At 33.2% G+C, this 21,431-nt stretch overlaps 2 protein-coding genes across 3 annotated transcripts in view; one reads left to right on the plus strand and one right to left on the minus strand.

Moving 5' to 3' along the window:
• Positions 1–18,622, plus strand: part of LOC118205934 (trafficking protein particle complex subunit 2-like protein) — an 85,987-nt gene extending 67,365 nt beyond the window's left edge. The window contains exon 7 of the transcript XR_015041040.1: positions 18,272–18,622. The gene's annotated coding sequence lies outside the window, so the exon portion shown is untranslated. The remainder of the gene's footprint in view (positions 1–18,271) is intronic.
• Positions 163–20,445, minus strand: strat (RAB interacting factor STRAT). Of its 2 annotated transcripts, none has more exons than XM_035378213.2 (3): positions 20,308–20,445; positions 19,749–19,950; positions 163–1,101 (listed from the first exon to the last, which is right to left on the minus strand). In XM_035378213.2, the coding sequence occupies exons 2-3, from the start codon at positions 19,935–19,937 to the stop codon at positions 868–870; spliced, it is 423 nt and encodes a 140-aa protein (XP_035234104.1). In that variant the 5' UTR covers positions 19,938–19,950; positions 20,308–20,445; the 3' UTR covers positions 163–867. The 2 variants fall into 2 exon arrangements, with proteins under 2 accessions (XP_035234104.1, XP_035234103.1); XM_035378212.2 differs by having other exon boundaries at positions 20,263–20,421.
• Between the last annotated feature and the right edge of the window lie 986 nt (positions 20,446–21,431).

Genomic DNA, 21,431 nt, shown 5'->3' on the forward strand with positions numbered 1-21,431 from the left:
AAAACATACCATTTCAAAATTGCTTTTGTAAATTTACAAGGCAAATAAAAGAATAAGTCATTTTCACAGTTAAGAATCTTCACTTAATAGTTGTTAAAATGAGAGTCTATACTTAGCATTTCTTAACTTGGAAAGAAAGCTACAATAGATTCAAAAAACAGATAATTTTATATAAATTCTTTATTCAGCAATCTGATACATATTACAAATGCAAAGCTCAAAAGTTCTTAACATTTAAGGTAAGAAACTAATCTCTTTTTACGAACTAGCTAAGGATAAAAATTATATTTTTCATTACACACATAATCATGAAATACATCAATAATTACAATTTAATTTAAATGAAGATGAAATAAATTACTTCTACACAATTTATCTAAACAAAAGAAAATGACATATTTGCAAACTTTTTTTATCAATCTTTATAAGTCGAAATAAAATGGAATGAAATTTTTATCACTAATAAATAGTTCAAGTTGAATTCTAAATATTTAATTGATTAATGAGCTATAAATTTTACTTACAAAATGATGATTTAAAAATAAAACTGGTTCTTTTTTTTTCATTTCAAACATAATCAGTATAAAAATAATGATTTGATAAAGGCATAAAATTCTGAAAAATAAATTTGTTTGCTTGACCTTAAATTGATAGTTTTCAGTGTTTTAATATTTATTGTTCAACTCACAGTCACACAGAAAAAATATTACATTCTGTTTCTATTCTATACTACTGGGCACAATAATATAGAAAATTTTAAGGTTACTTTTTTCCTAATTGGTGTCTGAATAAATAGTACCTTATATAAGGATGGGAATTTCAAACTAATCACTAAAATTTCTGATTTTTCAGATTCCATAAGGGTTTTTAACAATACGTAATTTTACAAAGGGATACATATGAAAGTTTTGTATTCAAATCATGATAGCCTATTGGGCCAATTTCACAATCAGCACATATTAGATATTTCACTCCATCTACTGTTTTGCTAAATCCAACATTTTCAAAAGAATACATATTATCAACACGCCAATATTTATTCATGTTATCAACTGATTTTGGGTCATTTTCTTCTTTCAGATGTCCATCTGGTAATACAAACTGAAAAGCAAAAAGTAAAAATATAGCATTTACATAAATAAGTATTTATGCATATAATTAATTAAGGACCATCGACCTCTTAGCATTTGTCCATACAAACAGGAGTCCACATTAAGAGAAGGGCATGTATTTGAATAGTTAAATTTCAGATTACTGAGCAACATCTTTTACAGCAATGTAATAGGTATGTACAATACAGATATATTAATACAATATGAATAAATATTCTCGGAAACATTTACAGTGAAATAAAAAATATTCAGTTATATATAATGGTAACCTGTCTGTTTTCACTTAATGCTGTACACAACAAATAGATTTTTGAAATATAAATCAACATAAAATAATTTCTCTTTAAAAGAATATTTTTTCAATAATCTTTAGTTCTGAACAGTAAGCCAAAAATTTTATTTGCAACACCTCTTCTAACTAAATACTAGCACATAATTGTGAACAAATTAAAAATTCCTTTGCTGTCAGAAATTTAATGTTCTCTATTTCTTCAATGTCAGTGAATATTTCTTGTACCTTCTGCTTTGTTACTACATTAATGATTCCTTCATCAGATGGTTTACTGGAAATGAAAATTCCATCATCAAAACTGATACGGATTGCAACAATGATTCCTTATGGGATATCAACAACCAACTGCATGCTGCTTCAAGATATTCTGAAGCACAATTATGAGCGATATCTTCTTGTTGTTTCTTTACATTTTCTTTAAACAATGGCAACAATAAGAGATGATTTTATCCATTCGCTCAAGATTGTTGAAGTTGCATCATTTAAGGAATAATCAAATTTTGGATTATTTAAATACTCTGATTATATATGTCTGCTGTACAGACCTAAAACTGAAATACTGAAGTTTGGGTGACAAAAAAAAAAATCTTCACTAATTTCAGATTGGGAATCTCTACAAAATGTGGACAAAGCAATTATTCACGAATAGCAGGATATATTGTTTCTGTTTATATAAATATCCAAGATGTTATGCATATTGTTTCAATTACCAATCACATTTCACAATTGTGATGCTGATCAATATATCTTTTTTATAATAATTATACATATTTGCTTATAATAAACAGAATTATTTTTATATGTTTTGAAAATATTCTTATTTAATTGACAGAAATTACCTATTTAAACAACTAACATGTTTATGAGATTTACATATCCTCATCAAATATACTTTAAAATAATCATTTAGTACCTGCATTTGGACTGCTCACATCTTGTCAAACATGTACACTGTGCCAAAAAAAAGGGGGGGCAGTTCTGTATGAGTTCTACTGGGCAGATTGACGAAACTGAAATTGTGTTTTTCATGTCTCAAAATCACGACTTTGGATATATACGTAGCGTATTCGGAAACTAACTACCGTGTCATTCTAGCGCCGTCGGAGCGTTGTGGTAGGTGTCCCGCGCATGCGCACTAGTCTTTCTTGTTCACTGACTTTCAATTGTCGCCATTTTGTTTGCTCTATGTTGTGTTTTCAGTTTGCTGTGCACATTCAAAATGTTTAAGAGAATTAGTTTTCCCGCTGACTGTGAGATTCGTGCTCACTGATGTTCACAAAACAAAGCAACTTAATAGTGCCCTGACATTTCTCACGCGGTACAGTGATGAGGGAGAAAACATTTTAAACCAAATTGTGATAGGTGATGAAACTTGGGTGTGTCATTTCACACCAGAATCGAAACAACAATCGATGGAGTGGAGACACACTCATTCTCCGAAAAAACAAAAGTTCAAAGTGACAATGTCATCACAAAAAATCATGTGCACTGTCTTCTGGGATAGGAAAGGCGTTTTGCTTACTGAATTTCTTCCCAGAGGTGTAACCATTAATGCGGCACGATATTGTGAGACTTTCAAAATAAACGAAGAGGAATGCTTAGTAAAGGAATTGTGTTGCTCCATGACAATGCTCGGCCCCATACTGCTGGTGTCACTCAATCGTTAATTCGACAGATTCATTGGGAGTAGTTCGATCACCCGCCGTACAGCCCGGACTTGGCGCCGTCCGACTATCACTTGTTCCTGCACATGAAGCGCGAGCTTAGTGGCAAGCGCTTTGGATCTGACGAAGACACGAAAAATGCTGTGGGGCCGTGGTTATGGAAACTGGCGGGAAGTTTCTTTGACAATGGTATACAAAAACTGGTCACCCGCTATGACAAGTGTTTGATCATTGGCGGAAACTATATTGAAAAATAGTTTAAGACATGTATTTTCATGTAAAAATAAAATTGGATTCGAAAAAATAGTTTTAGTATTTTTTTTTTTTTTTTTTTTTTCAAAACGGTACTTAGTTTCCGAATACGCCTTGTATTAGATTTATATATTGCATTATTCTAACATAGGTATTTTGACACAAAATTGAACTTTTTCTGAAATAGCACATCAATTGTTTTCCATATTTCAATTCTACTACTCAAATTATGCCTAGATATTAAATTTTGTCATTTTTGGTGAGAAATTTATGGAGAGATTTAAAAATTTATCTTGGCAGATTTTTTTCATTTTGCACCAAGAATAATTCACTTCAGAAAATTCTTAATTTATAGTAACCTACTTACTTTCCTTATTTTTCATTGATGCACAAGAAGAAAAAAGGTCCATCGATCATTCTTTCAAATGATTTTAACAAAGTGTCTAAACCACATTTTCATTATTATCGTTTATATTAAATACACTAAAATTCAAAACGCGGCAAAATATAAATTCATGTACATCATCGGAAGTTTTTAATTAAAAACTCTTAATTTTTTGCAGATATGCTTAGAAATACATCTACTGTAACATGATGTTAAAAATTTTATAATTCAAAATATTTTTCGAAAAAATACAAGTTTTTAAAATAAGTAATAAAAAATGTGTGAATTATATTTGGATTAAACCTAAATTTTGAATTCTGAAAGAAGGAATCAGGTAAGTTTAATAAAAAGAGAAATTAATAAATATACTGTTGCATGCGTACGGGTTCGTTATAAAATAAATACACAAGTCCGATGAAAAATGAACAAAATTTATTATTATCACAACAAAAATGCTTAAATTTCCTCAGATATTCGTGCAGTATTACAATATCTCACAGTAGTTACCTTTTAACTACTCAAACGTTCAAGAGAACTTAATTCAAAACAGCTAAAGGAAGCTAATCCACGAATTCTCTACAATCAACAAGAGCAGTTTTCTAAACAAACTAACTGACTACTGAATTGAGAGGTTTTCCTCCTTTTTATAATGTTTTAAATAGCGCGCGAGAATTTTCTGGAACTTTCTCAAAATCAAAAACAGATATTTATTTATTAAATGTTAAATGCACGTGCTCTTGTATTTTTAATTTTCCGGCTTAGCTTTCCTTTAATATTCATCATGCATTACACTGCACGGGGAATAAAACAATTTAATTTATAATTCAACTAACATTAGCTATTTAAATACCAAATCCGTAACACTGCCCTCTTCCCAAGGACTGCACATCCCGGGCAGTATAATCCCTGGACAGGAAGCCAAACTTACAACTAAGGCATAAATGCAATAATAAAAATTGCATTACAATAACAACCAACATAAACAATAAATACAATAACTAAAACAAATCAAATGTTATTAAATTAATATAAATCAAATACTAAATACACATTTAAAAACAAAAAAGGACCATGATATTACACTATTTACAATTATTTATATTACATATTTTGGCCATAGTAATGAGCTAACCTGTCATAATGAACGACTTTAGGTTTAGAGTTCAAAGACTTATGGATCCGAACCACGACGTCATTTAGTCTGTTTAGGACTGTGTATGGACCATCCCAAGGTGACTGTAATTTCCTTTCCGACCTGCACAGGCATCGCAAGATCGGCACCACTTTTGCACATCATCCTTTGCATTATTCCAGTAAAAGCGCTCACAAACTCTCTGCAAGATCTTCATTATTCCAAAGTGACCTCCTGTAGGGCTGTTATGTAGTTCTTTAAGCACATCAGGAATCTGGGATCTTGGAAGTACCAGTTGCCAAAGGAACGTCTTCCCATCAATCGATTCGAATTTCCGGTATAAGACGCCTTTTCGAATGTGAAGTGAATCCCAGAGTGCCCAGTATTGTTTTGTTGTAGGACTATAGATAGAAATGTCCTCCCATGCAGGTTTTCTGTTCGATGACTCAATTATGTATGATGACCAATAAATCAATTATGGGTTTAATGTCACGGTCTTCCTGCTGGTCTTTCCTGACTGCATCATCACTCCACGGTCTCGATCAACCGATTCGGCACCACTTTTGCACATCATCCTTTGCATTATTCCAGTAAAAGCGCTCACAAACTCTCTGCAAGATCTTCATTATTCCAAAGTGACCTCCTGTAGGGCTGTTATGTAGTTCTTTAAGCACATCAGGAATCTGGGATCTTGGAAGTACCAGTTGCCAAAGGAACGTCTTCCCATCAATCGATTCGAATTTCCGGTATAAGACGCCTTTTCGAATGTGAAGTGAATCCCAGAGTGCCCAGTATTGTTTTGTTGTAGGACTATAGATAGAAATGTCCTCCCATGCAGGTTTTCTGTTCGATGACTCAATTATGTATGATGACCAATAAATCAATTATGGGTTTAATGTCACGGTCTTCCTGCTGGTCTTTCCTGACTGCATCATCACTCCACGGTCTCGATCAACCGATTCGGCACCACTTTTGCACATCATCCTTTGCATTATTCCAGTAAAAGCGCTCACAAACTCTCTGCAAGATCTTCATTATTCCAAAGTGACCTCCTGTAGGGCTGTTATGTAGTTCTTTAAGCACATCAGGAATCTGGGATCTTGGAAGTACCAGTTGCCAAAGGAACGTCTTCCCATCAATCGATTCGAATTTCCGGTATAAGACGCCTTTTCGAATGTGAAGTGAATCCCAGAGTGCCCAGTATTGTTTTGTTGTAGGACTATAGATAGAAATGTCCTCCCATGCAGGTTTTCTGTTCGATGACTCAATTATGTATGATGACCAATAAATCAATTATGGGTTTAATGTCACGGTCTTCCTGCTGGTCTTTCCTGACTGCATCATCACTCCACGGTCTCGATCAACCGATGTTGATGCTGTAATTTGTTGTGCGACTGGATTAAGCAGCTCGTATTTCTCTTCCACCCTGGAACAGTATCGGCAGCTTTCTGGGCAAGGTCTTCTAGACAGGGTGGCGTTTCCATGTGATGATCCCTTACGATGACAGATAGTGATGTCATATTCCTGGAGTCTCTGTATCCACCTGGCTATTTGACCCTCAGTATTCTTGAAATTTAAAAGCCAGGTCAATGATGTATGATCAGTGCGGAGCAGGCATTTTCTGCCGTATAGATAGTGATGGAAATGTCCTACGGCTTTGACTATGGCGAGCAACTCTTTCCTGGTGACACAGTTAATTCCTCTCCAGTTTAGACAGGCACTTGCTCCAGTACGACACTACACGTTCTTAGCCATCTATTTCTTGGGAAAAAACAGCACCTAGGTGCAAAGCCCTAGGAAGCTTCTCGGCTGATGGACATTTTCAGGACATTTCGAGAATTTAACGACTGACACCTTTTCAGGATCCGTGCACGTACCTTCTGCAGAGATGACATGTCCCAGGTAAGTCACTTCCTGTCTGAATAATTTGCATTTAGTGGGACTCAACTTTAGATTGGCTTCCTTCAGTTTTTTAAGCACCTTTCTAAGATTTTCTAGATGTTCTTCAAAAGTCTTCCCGACGATGATATTATCCAGGTATATCAGACACACCTCGTAGGAAAGACCTTTCAAAACAGTCTCCATTAGAGGCTCGAATGTAGCTGGTGCATTGCAGAGTCCAAATGGCATCACGAATTGCCAAAGTCCTTGTCCCGTAGTAAATGCCGTCTTTTCTCGGTCATCAGGATGGATTTCTACCTGCCAATACCCACTCTTTAGATCAAGTGTTGAGAACCACTTGCTTCCAGAATGCTGTCAATTCTAGGAAGAGGGTAACTGCCTTTCTTCGTAACCTCATTCAACCGGCGATAGTCAACGCAAAATCTTGTTGAGCCATCTTTCTTTCTGACAAGAACAATGGGAGATGCCCATGGACTTGCCTGAAGGTTCGATGACTTTGCCTTCTTCCATATCCTTTAAAAGTGTTCATACCTCTTCCTGTTTAGCAATCGGTAGATGCCTTGGATGTTGCTTTATCGGGGGATAATTGCCGGTATCGATTCTATGTTGTGTCAAACTGACCCATGTCAGAAGACGAGCGGGAGAAAACATCTTGAAGATCTTTAATGACACTATTGGCAGCATTCTTCTCTTCATCGTTTAATTGCGCATTCTGCAGTAACTCTGATGTAATGCTTTCTGAAGAGACAAATTCTGGAGGGTTACTCTTTCATTTAATACTGGTCACTGCAGTACATGCTGCAACAACTTCACCTTTCTTAATAACTCTCGCATTCTCAGTGACATTGGCCACTCTCACTGGGATAACCGTTCTCGGTAAGTCGACGAGTGCTGAGGCTACTAGTACTCCTTTCAAGCTATTACAGTTATTGGGATATTCTATGATGTTGTAGAGGAAATTTCTATTTTCGGCTATGGACCCAGGAAGTAGAAACTCTGTTCTTGGGGGTATTGTGATATCGTCTTGAGCTATGATTTTGTGGATAGATTTAACTCCTACATCTTTAATTCCAAACAGAGCTATGTCCTCAGATGCAGAATGCAATTCGTTATTTTTAAAGTGCCAGGCAAAATTGTATTTCCTTAGAAAGTCCAATCCGAGTATACAAGAATCTGTGATCTCTGCTACATATGCCTTGTGATGGTAAGCGGCACTGCCAAACGTGATGTTAATGTTTACTTTTCCGTCAATGTCGATCTTCTCACCAGACACAGTCTGAAGGGTAATGCAGAGTGGCATCCAGATAAGTTTGCTTCCAAGAGTTTGAGCCAAATCTTTTCGGATGATGGTGACGTTGGCTCTTGTATCTATCATATTTCAAAGAACTCCATTAATATGTCCTATTATGCAAAATCCATTACTGCCACCTCTCACTGCAGAAATCTGAAGCACTTTGAACTGGGGATTTTCATTATCTGGCCCCGCAATATGGCCACAAATTAGTTTCCTTGCTGCTTGCTAGGAGCGGTCTTAACATCCGTGCCCTGGGGTGTTCTGCAGTTCCATCGTATGTGTCCTTCAGCTCCACAGTTCCAATATTTTAAGGTCAGTTTCTTTTCATTGATATTTCTTCTCAAGTCATTGAGTTGTCTGGTTATATTGTCTAGATGAACAGTGACTTGATCCCTTGGCTCCTGGACATGAGCAGCTCTGATTGGGTGGCAGTCTCTATGAGTTGCTTGCTGGGCTGCCTCAAATTTCATGGCGTACACTAGAGTGCTTTTTAAATCTTTTACATCCGCCACTCATAGAGCTTTTTGTATTTCAGTATCCCGGATGTTGTTGATAAAGTATTGCAGGTACAGGATTTCCCTTGTTTCTGTCGGGCATTCCGAAAAGACGAGATGAGACAGCCTTTCAACATCAGTGGCGAGCTCCTGAAGTGTTTCGATAGGCTTCTGTTGGCGAGATTTTAATTGGAGCCTGCTGTAGTCTTTTAAACAATTCTCCCCAAAGTGCAGCTCCAAGGCGCCGGACAGGGCTTCGAAATCTAACCTTTTATTTTCAGGAAGAGTCTGAAGGATATCCGCTGCGTCTGTTCTTAAATGACAGGCCTTAGCTTGGAAATCCTATGCATTCGCATCCGCTACAATAAAAAATTGTGTCTTATACACCTGCCAGGAGGTCTTCCCATCATATGTCGATAGCTTCGGAGAGGGACGAGCAGGCATGGGTAGAAATTTTAAACCATCTGAAGTGCTCCCTGCCGTTGCTACGAATTTCTTTAAATCAGGGTTGCCACGCTACCGGAAAAAGTCAGGGAATTCGGAAATTGACCAAAAAATTCAGGAAAAAGTCAGGGAATTTCATACAACGATCCCGCCAAAAAGGGCGAGTTTTGCGCCGACGTCGGAAGAGATCACATGAGTGTCATTCGAGCAGCTGGCATAGAGCCAATTTTCGCAGCTCCAATTTGATTGTCTTTTAGAAAGTCAAAACAAGTTTCCCGCAACTTTTGGTTTCCAGTAACCTCAAGAATCGCATGTGCAGTGCATAAACTAAAGAAAGTACCTGTTCTCATATAAAATAAAATGGGTTTAATTCTAGTATACGGTACCATGAAGGTTAGAATAAAAAAATATGTATTGTAAAGAAAGAAAAACTCTCTGCAACAGACATGGCTCCGTTCCATCATAGAGGGAAACAGCTGTGCATGCGCGATATATCTGTCGCCAAAGCTCGAAACCGGTGTCGAAATTCGAAGGTCACGTTATCAAGAATTCATAAAATGAATATTGTTTAAAATTTCTTTAAACTCTAAAGGAAAAGAAAATATCTTTTGGCGCAAGTAAATTAATTCAGGGATTAGTTATTTTGACGGGGGGAAACTACGAAAATCTATTTTTTAAAATTATTGCGAAAAATCCAAGAAAAAACGTTCTTTGATAAAACGTTTCTTCTTGGATTTTTCGCAATAATTTAAAAACGGATTTTCGTAGTTTTCTTTTTTGTCAAAGAACGTTTCTTCTTAACACATGTTTCTCAATTTCCTGTACACATCGTGGAGAGGGAAATTCCGGCCGCCAGGTTCCGTTGCCAAATTCCTTGGCAAATTTTCCCTCCGCTTTCTAGACGCGTAATAGCATTTACGTGTATGGAACCTTTTCTTCTTTACATCGACGTTCTTTGGTTAGAATAATCTCCTCGTATGGTACAGCGGGATTTGGCGACATGATGATGAGCAGTAAACGAGTCATTTTGTTCTTGGCAACAATTTTCAAAATCGTGCGAAGGCCGTACCGTATACTAGGATTTTACCGCAAAAAAATTTTTTTTTTTTTTTTTAATAAATACCTTGTCATTTTGCAGTAAAATAAAAAAATAGTAATCAGTCATCTAGGCTAACCATTTAATATAAGTATATTCGCTAAAATATCGTTGATTATTCTAATTCAATTTTTAAGCAATTATCTTTATTTTTATGTTATTCATATCATTTAATGTTGCTTCTTCCCTCTAAATTTATTTATCATTAGTAAATAATCTTTCCAAATTTCAGGAAATTTTCTTTGGCATAATCCAGAAATTAATTTTAGCAGTATGATGACATCACGAAATTTAATGCACATATTTTTTCCTTATGTATGCTGCGAAATAAATATAAAATACATCAATTTAGTAAAAAAATATCATTAAATAGATTTCTTTCTTTCATTTAACTGCAGAATGTCTGCAAAGAAAGCCTTATTTTATTCCAGATTGGGAAGATTCTAATCTCAATCTTCAGTGGAGAAAACAACTCCTATTATAAATAAATTTGTGTTTTCACGTGTTAACATTTTATTTGTGTGTGAGGTGTCTTAAGACACCTCACACACAAATAAAAACAAATTAAATTTACCTAAAATCTAACCTAACTTTTAGCATTGCGTTGTGATTTATAAGAACCGGATTAGCCTCATGTTGAACTGGTGATGATCATGAGTAATAATTAAATAAAACATACAATTGTTATCCAATGTATATATCTTAAATTTTATTAAGTTTCTTAAGTGGAAAAGTAAACAAAATTATCAAACAAAATGTACCAAGAATAATTAAGAATAAATGTCCTCTGGGATTTATTGAATAATTAAGTGAATTTGCTACACAGTACAAGTAATACCATAATTAATTTACCTCTTAGCACAGCCAACGTACATTACGCAGATAGACTGGAATTTTCTCGAAACATACCTGGAAAAGTCAGGGAATTTCATTCTCCTGTTTGAGTGGCAACCCTGTTAAATTATCAACTTCTCTGGCAACTGCAGAAACCCTGTCATCAATCTGTTGTTGGACGGCTGAAACTCTTCCTTCTATCCGTTGCTCCACAGCGGAAACTCTTTCTTCTATTTGATCTTTCACTGAAGAAACTCTATAATCGATTTGTTGTTCTACGGCCGAAGCTCTCTGTTCTATTTGTTGTTTGATAGAAGAAATTCTTTCTTCAATTTGCCCACCTTCCTTTTCACCCGTGTCTATTCTGCCTTCCATAGCCTCAAATTTATTTTCTATTATGCAGGTAGTATCCCTTTTCCCCCCTTCCTGTTCTGCTTCAAACTTTCCTTTGACTGCATTCATCTCGTCTTTGATGGAATCTTGGTGCCATTTCATTTCTTCTTTAACAGAGTCTTTCATCTCTTCTTTAAATGCAGCAAAGGCTGCCATGAATTGCCTTAACTGTTCCTCCATCGCTCTGGTAATTGGCATTCAAATCCCACTTCTGACACCAAACATTGTTACGTACGGGTTCGTTATAAAATTAAAGCACAAGTCCGATGAAAAATTAACAAAATTTATTATTATCGGAACAAAAATTCTTAAATTTCCTCCGATATTTGTGCAGTATTACGATATCTCACAGTAGTTACCTTTTAACTACTCAAACGTTCAAGAGAACTTAATTCAAAACAGCTAAAGGAAGCTAATCCGCGAATTCGCTACAATCAACAAGAGCAGTTTTCTAAACAAACTAACTGACTACTGAATTGAGAGGTTTTCCTCCTTTTTATAAGATTTTAAATCGCGCGCGAGAATTTTCTGGAGCTTTCTCGAAATCAAAAACAGATATTTATTTATTAAATGTTAAATGCACGTGCTCTTGTATTTTAAATTGTCGGCTTAGCCTTCCTTTAATATTCATCACGCGCTACACTGCACGGGGAATAAAACAATTTAATTTATAATTCAACTAACATTAGCTATTTAAATACCAAATCCGTAACAATATATCAAATTCAATTAACGTTAAAGAGCTAACATTTTTAGAGCTAAAATTTTTAAAAAACTACTCGTGCGACTTTTACAAAATTTGGCAGTTTGGCATAATTTTAGTCGTAGAATCGAAGTATGAAAAAAATAGGCATGTCATTTCAGAAAAGTCCGATTTTGTGTCAAAATACCTATATTAAAATAATGCTATATATAAATCTAATACATATTTTAAGTCATGCTTTTAAGACATGAAAAACGCAAGTTAAATTTCATCAATCGGCCCAGTAGAATGGGAGATATAGAACTGCCCCCCCTTTTTTTTCCGCAGACCTTTTCCTATGGTTGCATCAATGTTATTCAGATCTTGTAAGTTTTTGCTATAATTTGTTTCTATTTTTTTATTAGCATTGCAAACAGTTGATAAATAATAATTAGTCAATTACCCCTGGTGTTCAATATTCCAATTTATCTCGCAAATGCTCAGTGGGGATAAGAATGTGATGAAGAAATAAACAGTTAGCCTTTTTTCATTGTTTGTCTTCAAACTAACAAAATGCTTGCTTCAGATTGTTACCACAAAGTGGAAGACATGTTATTGTGCAAAATGTCTTTTAAGAAAATAAATACCAACCAAAGAGTTAGAACACTAAAGCCTAAGGGGCCAAATCCATACTACAATACTGTTATGCTACCACACTTAAATTTCATTGTCAATACAATGTACACCCATATGCAGATATCATTCACTAGGCATTCTCCATGTCAGAAAGATTAGTCAAAATGCCTCATCATATAACAAGATTATTCACTACGTTGGACTATCTCTCACTGATCCAAATATGAGTTACCCTTCTCAACATCTAAATAATGTCAGACATTGGCAGATGTGATTAAGAGTTTTTGAGAAGCAGCATGACAATGGAAACCAAGTATAACTTATCATCTCCAAGCATGCTGGTCTATGTTCTTAAGCAAAGACAGAAGTTACATAGAAAAGATACTAAAACTATCTGACAATTTTGTTTGGAAATAAGCTTTAAATTTCAATGGTTTCAGTTTCTTAGGCTTGCCAGGTTAAAAGAATGGTATTTGCAAGATGTTGCCATTATATAAGTTATTTTCAGTAGATGGGAGCTCTAAACTGAATGACTGAAGAGGACAATGCTCTTTTTTCCAGTTGTCATAGTAGCAAAGCATTTTCACAGTGTTACTGAATGTATACTCCGCACAAAAAAGAATGTTCTATCTTTAGAATGGGAACAGTTCTATATCTTCTGTCCTTCTAGGCCAACTGACGAAATTGTATTTTTCATGTCTTGAAAGCACAACATAGGATATATATTAAATTAATATTTTTAGCATTGTTCTAATATAGGTAATTTGACAAAATTCAGATTTCTTCTGAAATGATCTATTAACTTTTTTCTATATTTCAATTCTATGACTCAAATTATGTACTATACAAGGAATATTAGCAAAATATGGTGTAAACCTCCAGGTACTTTGAAGTGGATTTCAAACGTTATATTCTTTCTTCTAATTTCCTTCTAAATTTGTTTCTACATTTGTTTTCAATGTTGATTCAAGAATATTAAGATTTTCCAGCCTTTCCATTTCCATAAATTTTGTATTCTTGTCAAATTCTTTTAAAATATCACTTAGAACTTCAGGCCACTGCTTTTACTTTGCTAAACATATTAACTGTTAATAAAGTTTAAAGCAAAGTCCGAACGACAAATATTTGAGTCAAAAATTTTTTACCACATGACAAAGAAATAAAACATCCCCAAACTTTTCTGGTCAGCAGAAGGCAGCATTTATTCTATCCCACCGAGTGATCCAATCTAAATCACATTATTTTGACAATTTTTAGACCAACAATTTCCATATTAAACAGCATATTTTTTTATATAATCTGTAATAGTATAAGCGAAAACTAGCAACTTGAAGCATTCTTAGTAAAAGGATTAATGTAAAAATTTATGATACATATATTTTTACTAAAAGTTGAGATATTGCTCGAATTGACAAACTCTTAAAACTTAAATTATCTTGTTAAATTTTAATTTGAAACTATACATTATGAAATATGTATAATAAAGATTATAAAGCTTACACTGATGCAACTTTTTGCTTTAATGTATGTACGACAAGTAATGAAAGAGAAGGCTTTTAGAGGGCTGTTTTTGACATGTCTCAACAAATAAATATTAAGCTTTTTTGTTGTTGTTGTAAATTTTGATACCCTTTAGATCATAAATACTTCATTATCTCATAAATCACTATTTCATATTTTTAATTTTATAATTTCTACATGCCATCCTACTAGATTTAAATTGATGATCTAATATCCGGAATCGCCGAACTTCCAACGAGTCGGGATTTCAGACTTTGTACTGTATTAATTAGCTATTCAAAATCAAAACTTAATTCTGAATCAAGATTTCTTTCCGAACACATCATACTTGCTTCTACTTTGTCTGCTAAGACTTGCTAATGCCTGCTCTCTTCAAGGTACGTTTTCAAAATGTAATGGGAAAAATTTAATTCTCAAAAAAAAAAAAAAAAAAGAGAGGCACTATGACACCCAGTTTATTTATGCTGGCTTGCTGAAATGGTTGGTCAACTAAACAAAATGAACTATTTAAATCTGCTGCCTTTACTGCGAGTTTGTTCTTCACTACACAGCTTTAATTTATCTAAAATATTGATTTTCAATTAACTTACTTTACACACAGAGACATATAACAGACATTAACTACTAAAAAAAAATTCTCATGGAATTTTATTGATTTTTAAGATTTTAAGGCCAACTTAAACATTAATGAATTTTTGAACAGCTGAATAGTCAATTATAAAGACATAAAAATATTTTTTTTTTTTTCTTTCTTTTAATGATAAATAATTTTTAGAAAAAGGAAAAAATAAATAATGCCATCATTTCATGAAATAAATAAAACATTCAAAATGCTTAATCACTCTTCCTGACTTTAAAGAATTAATTTTAATACTGTATTATAACAGTCAATAATTTTCCTTAGTTTATTAAATTAATGATTTTAATTAGCAGATCAAATACATATGACAGTTGAAATTTCAAATTAATATGATATATATTATTATAGTCATGTATTATGCTGTGAAATTAATTAATCAAGATATAATTAAATCAAAATTAAATAATGAAGTGTGGACTGCTACCCAAAAGGAAATACACAAAACATAAACATTTCATAATACAAAACAATTCAAGAAATTTTTAAAACTATGAATTTAGGTAGCAGCCCACCTTTCATTCTGTAAGTTTGATTTAATTTCTATCTCTTCATTACATATATGTAAGATATAACAAAATATGATAACTGCTTTAAAAAATAATTGGCAACTTCAAAATTATTAAAATTAAAAAATTTGGTGCTCTCCCCCTAAATTCATCTGTTCTCCAAAAATTCGAATCTTTCCATCATTATGTAATGCTACTAAGTAACCAATTATAGTTTAGCTGTACTTGTACATCAAGCTCGGTATAAATACCGCTGGCAGTTAATTACATCATTCTTATTCTGCTAGCTTCCACCTTGCTAATATCTCACCACTCTGCTTTCCCATCTAAAATGCCTACGTCTTAATTTTAAGAACCAATGTACATAGCAAATTATCATATTTCATTATAATTGAATCATAGAAATGTACCGAATTTCATTATGATTGGATAAATATCTACTGTGATGATGTTATATGCACAGAAATAAAGCCTGAAAATTCAAGTTCATACTTTATCTTCATCTGTATGCCATCACCATAGGCTGCAAGCTGATTCCTATTTTATGCTCCAGAAATATTGCATACAATAGAACTTTTTAAAGGAGTAAAATTGTTTAAAAGGCTTTAAACAAGCCATTGTTAATACAATGCAAGAAAATGTGTTATACTCACATTCATCAATTTTCAAGTATAAATCTAATAATGAATGCACTAAATAAAACATATGGTACATGACCTAAGTAAATATATATTTTAAAAATAGCACCTTCTCAATAATCTAAACTAGATTATCAAATAGGTAATTTTTTAATGCTTCAGTTGTATCATTTCATATTGTATAAAACCCTCATTTGATAAAATTAACAGAAATACTACTTGGTATAAGAACTTATCTAAAAGTGATTTTTAATTGATACATATGAAGAACAAACAGAAAAATGCATTAATGTATTAGTTAATCAAACAGCATACATGATGATAGATGACTTTTTTTTTTTTTTTTTTCTCTACAAACAATTAATAATTTATGCAACTTTTTATACACTAGATGGAACACTTAGTGGAAATAAGAGATAAATTATTAGCACCACATACAAGCGAAAATTTACTTATCCTTACTGTTGATGCCTTTAAAATGGTTGGAAACAAATTTAAATTCAGTACAAAGTCCGTAATCCGGACTCATCGGGACTTCGGCGAATCCGGATTAGGGGTTTTTCCGAATTATAGATCATCAGTTTAAATCTGGTAAGATGGCATGCAGAAATTATACAATTAAAAATATGAAACCGTAATTTATGAAATAAAGAGCAATTATGATCTAAAGGATATCAAAATTAAAAAAAAAAAAAAAAAGCATAAATTACGCTTAGTCGAAATTAGAAAATTGCAACCAGAAAACTATTTGATGTGTATTCATGATATTTATAATGACGAGGAATTTGATTTAAATCATATCAAAGACAGATTACATCGAGATGAAATTACTACATTTAGCAAGGAATTATAAGCCGAATAAAATAAAAACATCTGCCCTGAAAATGAGGATAGTGCTGACAGATCAACTTTGAGTTCACTGCGCCGCGACATCCCCCCCAGAGCAGCGTGAAATTGATAAACAGATTTCGGAATGGTTAGAGAAACAAATCATTAAGCCAAGCTATTCTGATTACGCAAGTAATATCGTGCTAAGTAGAAAAAAATGTGTTTCATTTAGACTATGTCTGGACTTAAACGACACTTAAAACCAGGTAAATCCCTTTCCGTATATTTAATTGCCATGCGTGAAATAGCCAGTCACAGTTCCGTTGCGGATTCATCAATTTTTGATTATGTAATCAATGGTATACCTGATCAGAGTAGTAACCAAATTATTTTGTATGGGTGTAAAACTATTTCTGAATTCAAAGAGAAATTAAAAATTTATGAGAAAATCCGTGTTCCAGATACAAAGAATAAGGGTTATTTTTAAGTACTAATACACAAAATAAAGCATGCGCTATACCTAATAAGAGTAAAGAACCAAGGTGTTATAACTGTGGAAGTATAGGGCGTGTAATGTATGCGCATTCTTTCCGCGCATGCGTAAAGTATACCAAAAAAAATTTTGTGGCTTTCAGGTCTGGATTATAGATCATTCCGGATAATGGATGTCCGGATTATGGACTTATAAAACTTATTGTACTGTATAAAATTTATAGTTTTGTAATCAATAACACAGCAAATATGACAAAAATTAAAAAACAATTTTCAGCTTTTATCTGACAGTTGTTCAGCACAATTTACTGGTCTAATATCTAAATATATCAAATATTACTGAGCATGTTATTAAAAATCCTGAAATATTTTCAAAATCACTACCTGGTCAAAGCCAAATATAATGGACTGGCTCAAATATACCATCAGAAGTACACTGGAACTCAGTATAACACACTTGAAAGTTATATAAAGAATAGGACAATTTTCACGAAAGTAGTAGAACAGAACTGAGATGCTATAGATAAGAATATTCAGTCTAAAGTTATTAATATCTCAGTTAAACAAAATACAGAGGCTTCCTTACTTCGTATGAAACCAGTTTTAGTTGTCTGGGATAAAATCCAGATGGATTAATGCAGCATTCTGAAGTTGAAGTTGGTAAAGATCTTAAAATCGGCTTAATATTGATAAAAGAAGCATAAAATTATTTAAAATATAATATGTATTTTAAAACATGACCGCCCAGTGGAGAGAGTTCAATCCCATGCTGATGCACTCTGGGGCCTAAGGTCAAGAAAGCAGATTTCGGGGTAGTACAGGTCGTGGCCCATTAGGGCTGTTGTGCCACTGAGTTTAGTTTTTATTTTAAAGCATAAAATTGTAATCAGTACATTTTTAGCATATTATTTTTTCACAAAATATAAAACCTTATTAGCAAGTGAAAAGGAGCAGGCACTGGGTTGGTAAAAGAAAAACATGCAGAAACTGTTTTGTTCAGCATTACACTGAAATTTATAATTCATATTCTGTAGAACCTTTTTGAAAATGGAGCAGTGAGTCACTGACCACAGTTGAGTAGTGGACACCAATAGCCTGTCAGAAAAGAATGCATAGAGGAAAAGGAACTAGGTCTCACTGAAATGTTAAACACAGCAAGATCTTGATTTCCACGGATTGAAAGAATGCTTCCTACTTTTGGAATTATACATATTAAATTGAGATGTAATTTAAAGGTTCAAAAGGTAACAAAACTTTTTTATTTTGTATACAGCACAGAATGCAAATAACAGTAATGCACTTGTAAATGTGTTGCATAATAGTGAGATAAACTGTTTTGAAAAACTTACATAGTTTACAAATATTAAAAGACATTTCTATGGTTATATATTCTTTTTCTTTTATATGTTTGTTTATTACTATGTGAAATGATTAAAATGACTTACTAATGCCAAAAAGCTGCTAAGATATTCATTGTACTTTATGCTTCCAATTAACAGCATAATCTATAATTTATATTACCACTAATTATAAATTATTTTATTAATTTATGCATTTATTATGCTTCTAATATCATCTAACTATAAGTTTAATTACTTTACATTAATTATCAATTTATGGAAACCATTTAATATGTTAATGCTTAAAAATGTTTTAAAAATCTAATTTAAATTTAGAAAAAAAAATATTTTTACACCCTTCTATATGATACATGTACATAAAAATTTTATTTTACTGCATACAGATAGGTCATTTAATAAGATCTTAAAATTTCTGCAATATGATAAGTATATTATCATTCTACATTACTTTACTTATAAATTACATTAACCTTTAGAATGGCAACTTATGTAACAGAAATTTATGAAATCTTCCTTCTTTCATAACTTTTTTTATTTTGAAAATATGTTTTATTGCTTACCTTAAAATATTTCTATGTCATTAAATAAAATGATAACACATTTTATAAAACAACATAAGGTTAGAGTATGCCAATTGCAAAAAAGGGACAGTGCCGCATATTAACTAACTTAAAACACAATTTCACTCATATACAACAGTTATAGAATCTTATCAAATGGAAGGAAAAACGAATCTAATAAATAATATGTTAAAAAAATTAATGAAACAAAAAAATATCAACAGAAATTGTATAGTGCACCTTTCTGTTCAAGAGTATAATTATTAAAGTGGATGGAGATGTAACAGAACATAACACAAATCACTAAATTAAACATTAACTACAAATAGGATGCTTTCATTTTACAAAACTATGCAAAAATGTGCTAAAAATATGCCTATATTTAAATATCAACATTCCACATACTAAACATAATCAAGGAAGTCTGCAAATTTTTGAGGAAAACGTCAAAATTTTCTAACAGCATGTAACATATGCATTATAATCTTTATTTAAGGGTTTAGAAAGGGCATAATATGTATTACAATTTCATTGAAAAGAGATCACATTAATAATGCAAAAATATATCTGTATGCGAGTAAAATACCCACTTCACTAGTAACCAAAGTTGCCATCCCTGGGATTAATATTGTAGATGGACATCTTTGACACTTAATTTGCTTCACATTTTTACCATCTGAAGTTATTTCTGTGTCCGTTGAAATTTCAGAAGCATCTTTTTTTACAACTGCTTCTGATACGGAAAGACCTTCCGTCAAATTTTGAGCAGTTTCTGCCATTTATATTGATAACCTGAAAAAAAGCAACAATTATTATAAGATAATAATTAGAAATCAAACGGCAGAACTAAATATTTAGCATGACGATTCATTAACAGAAAATTATCATAAACGAAATAGACATATAATATAAAATATACGTCAAATTTTAAGAAATTAAAAACACAATGCATTCAACTGGAAACAAATTTACACAAATTACAACTCTCATTGTAATTTTAAGATACATAACAATGATAAAACTGAATGTTATGAAAGGGGAAAAAAACGACAGAAATAAAATCAAAAAGTACAGAGCAGCCTCTAGCAATTAAAAATAACATACGATCGACAAGAAAACTAGATGCCCATAGACCACATAAAAACCTACAAACACACGTTATAAATCAAATTTCTGAAGCATTTTCAAAGTTCAACGCTCCACAACTTCAAGCGCATCGGACCATTCAAAACTCAGACATCAAAACAAAACAAGACTATAACAGACAGGCAGACAGACAAAGTAGACAGATGTCTTGTTTTGCACCTGCTAAGTCTTTCTGCACCGATGGGCGAAAAATCAAGCCTAGCTGCGAAAGAAAGGTATATAGAAAGAGGAGCAATTTCGTATTTGAGGAGATGTAAAAAGGAACTTCGTACATATTGTACGAGTTCAAAAGGCCTGGAACAAAATAAAAATTAAAATAAATGGCCCAAAAATAATAGAAGGGGGAAAAAAAGGGCCTATAGAAAGAAAAGGAAAAGAAGTAGAAAATATCCTAAAATACGATTGTGTCCATGAGTGTAGTTAAAAGGAGAAGAAACTGTCTTCATTTACAATAAATAGTGGCTCACAGGTGTGTGTGTGTTGTTGTATCTCTCAATAGAATTCTAAAAGGTAAAAAGAAATCTCTTACCTTTTCTTTCACCCGGGAGCCGAGCTTGTTCCATTCTAATTCTTATTCGATGAAATATCTAAATAATTCCAAGCTTTTGCATAAAAACTGACACTTCTGTATAAATAAAGATATTATATTTAGATACAGTTATATACAATTATTAGATTACATGAAATTACGCGCTCTCCAGCTAACAGTCAATCGAGTTCGGATTCAGAGTTCTAACTACGTTCTTCCGTAGGATTATTCTCGAGTTTTGATGTAATGGTGCTGATAGTTCAGAGTTTAGATGTGGAGGCGCTGATAGTTCGGAGTTTAGATGTAACATCTCCTCCCACCATTGAGATCCGACGATGCGGAGGAACTCAATACACACAGGTCCAGTCGATGAGGAGGCCGAACAACTCGTCCAGCTCTGGTCATCACTCGAGGACTTGAGGCAGGTTCTGGAATACTAGCAGCCTGATCAGCCTGACCAGTTGCATGGTCGTTTCTATCTCGAGGTGCTCTGTCGGGGAACGTAGGGCCAACGGATTCGGAAGTAGAGATCTCCAACGGGAAAAGCCGGGGCACTGGACGAAGCAGAATTCCATTTCTTGTCTTGACCCTCGCTAGT

Source organism: Stegodyphus dumicola, chromosome 1, assembly GCF_044657685.1.
Source record: "Stegodyphus dumicola isolate Sdum_Otavi_A_Nest chromosome 1, ASM4465768v1".
Classification (NCBI taxonomy): Eukaryota; Metazoa; Arthropoda; class Arachnida; order Araneae; family Eresidae; genus Stegodyphus; species Stegodyphus dumicola.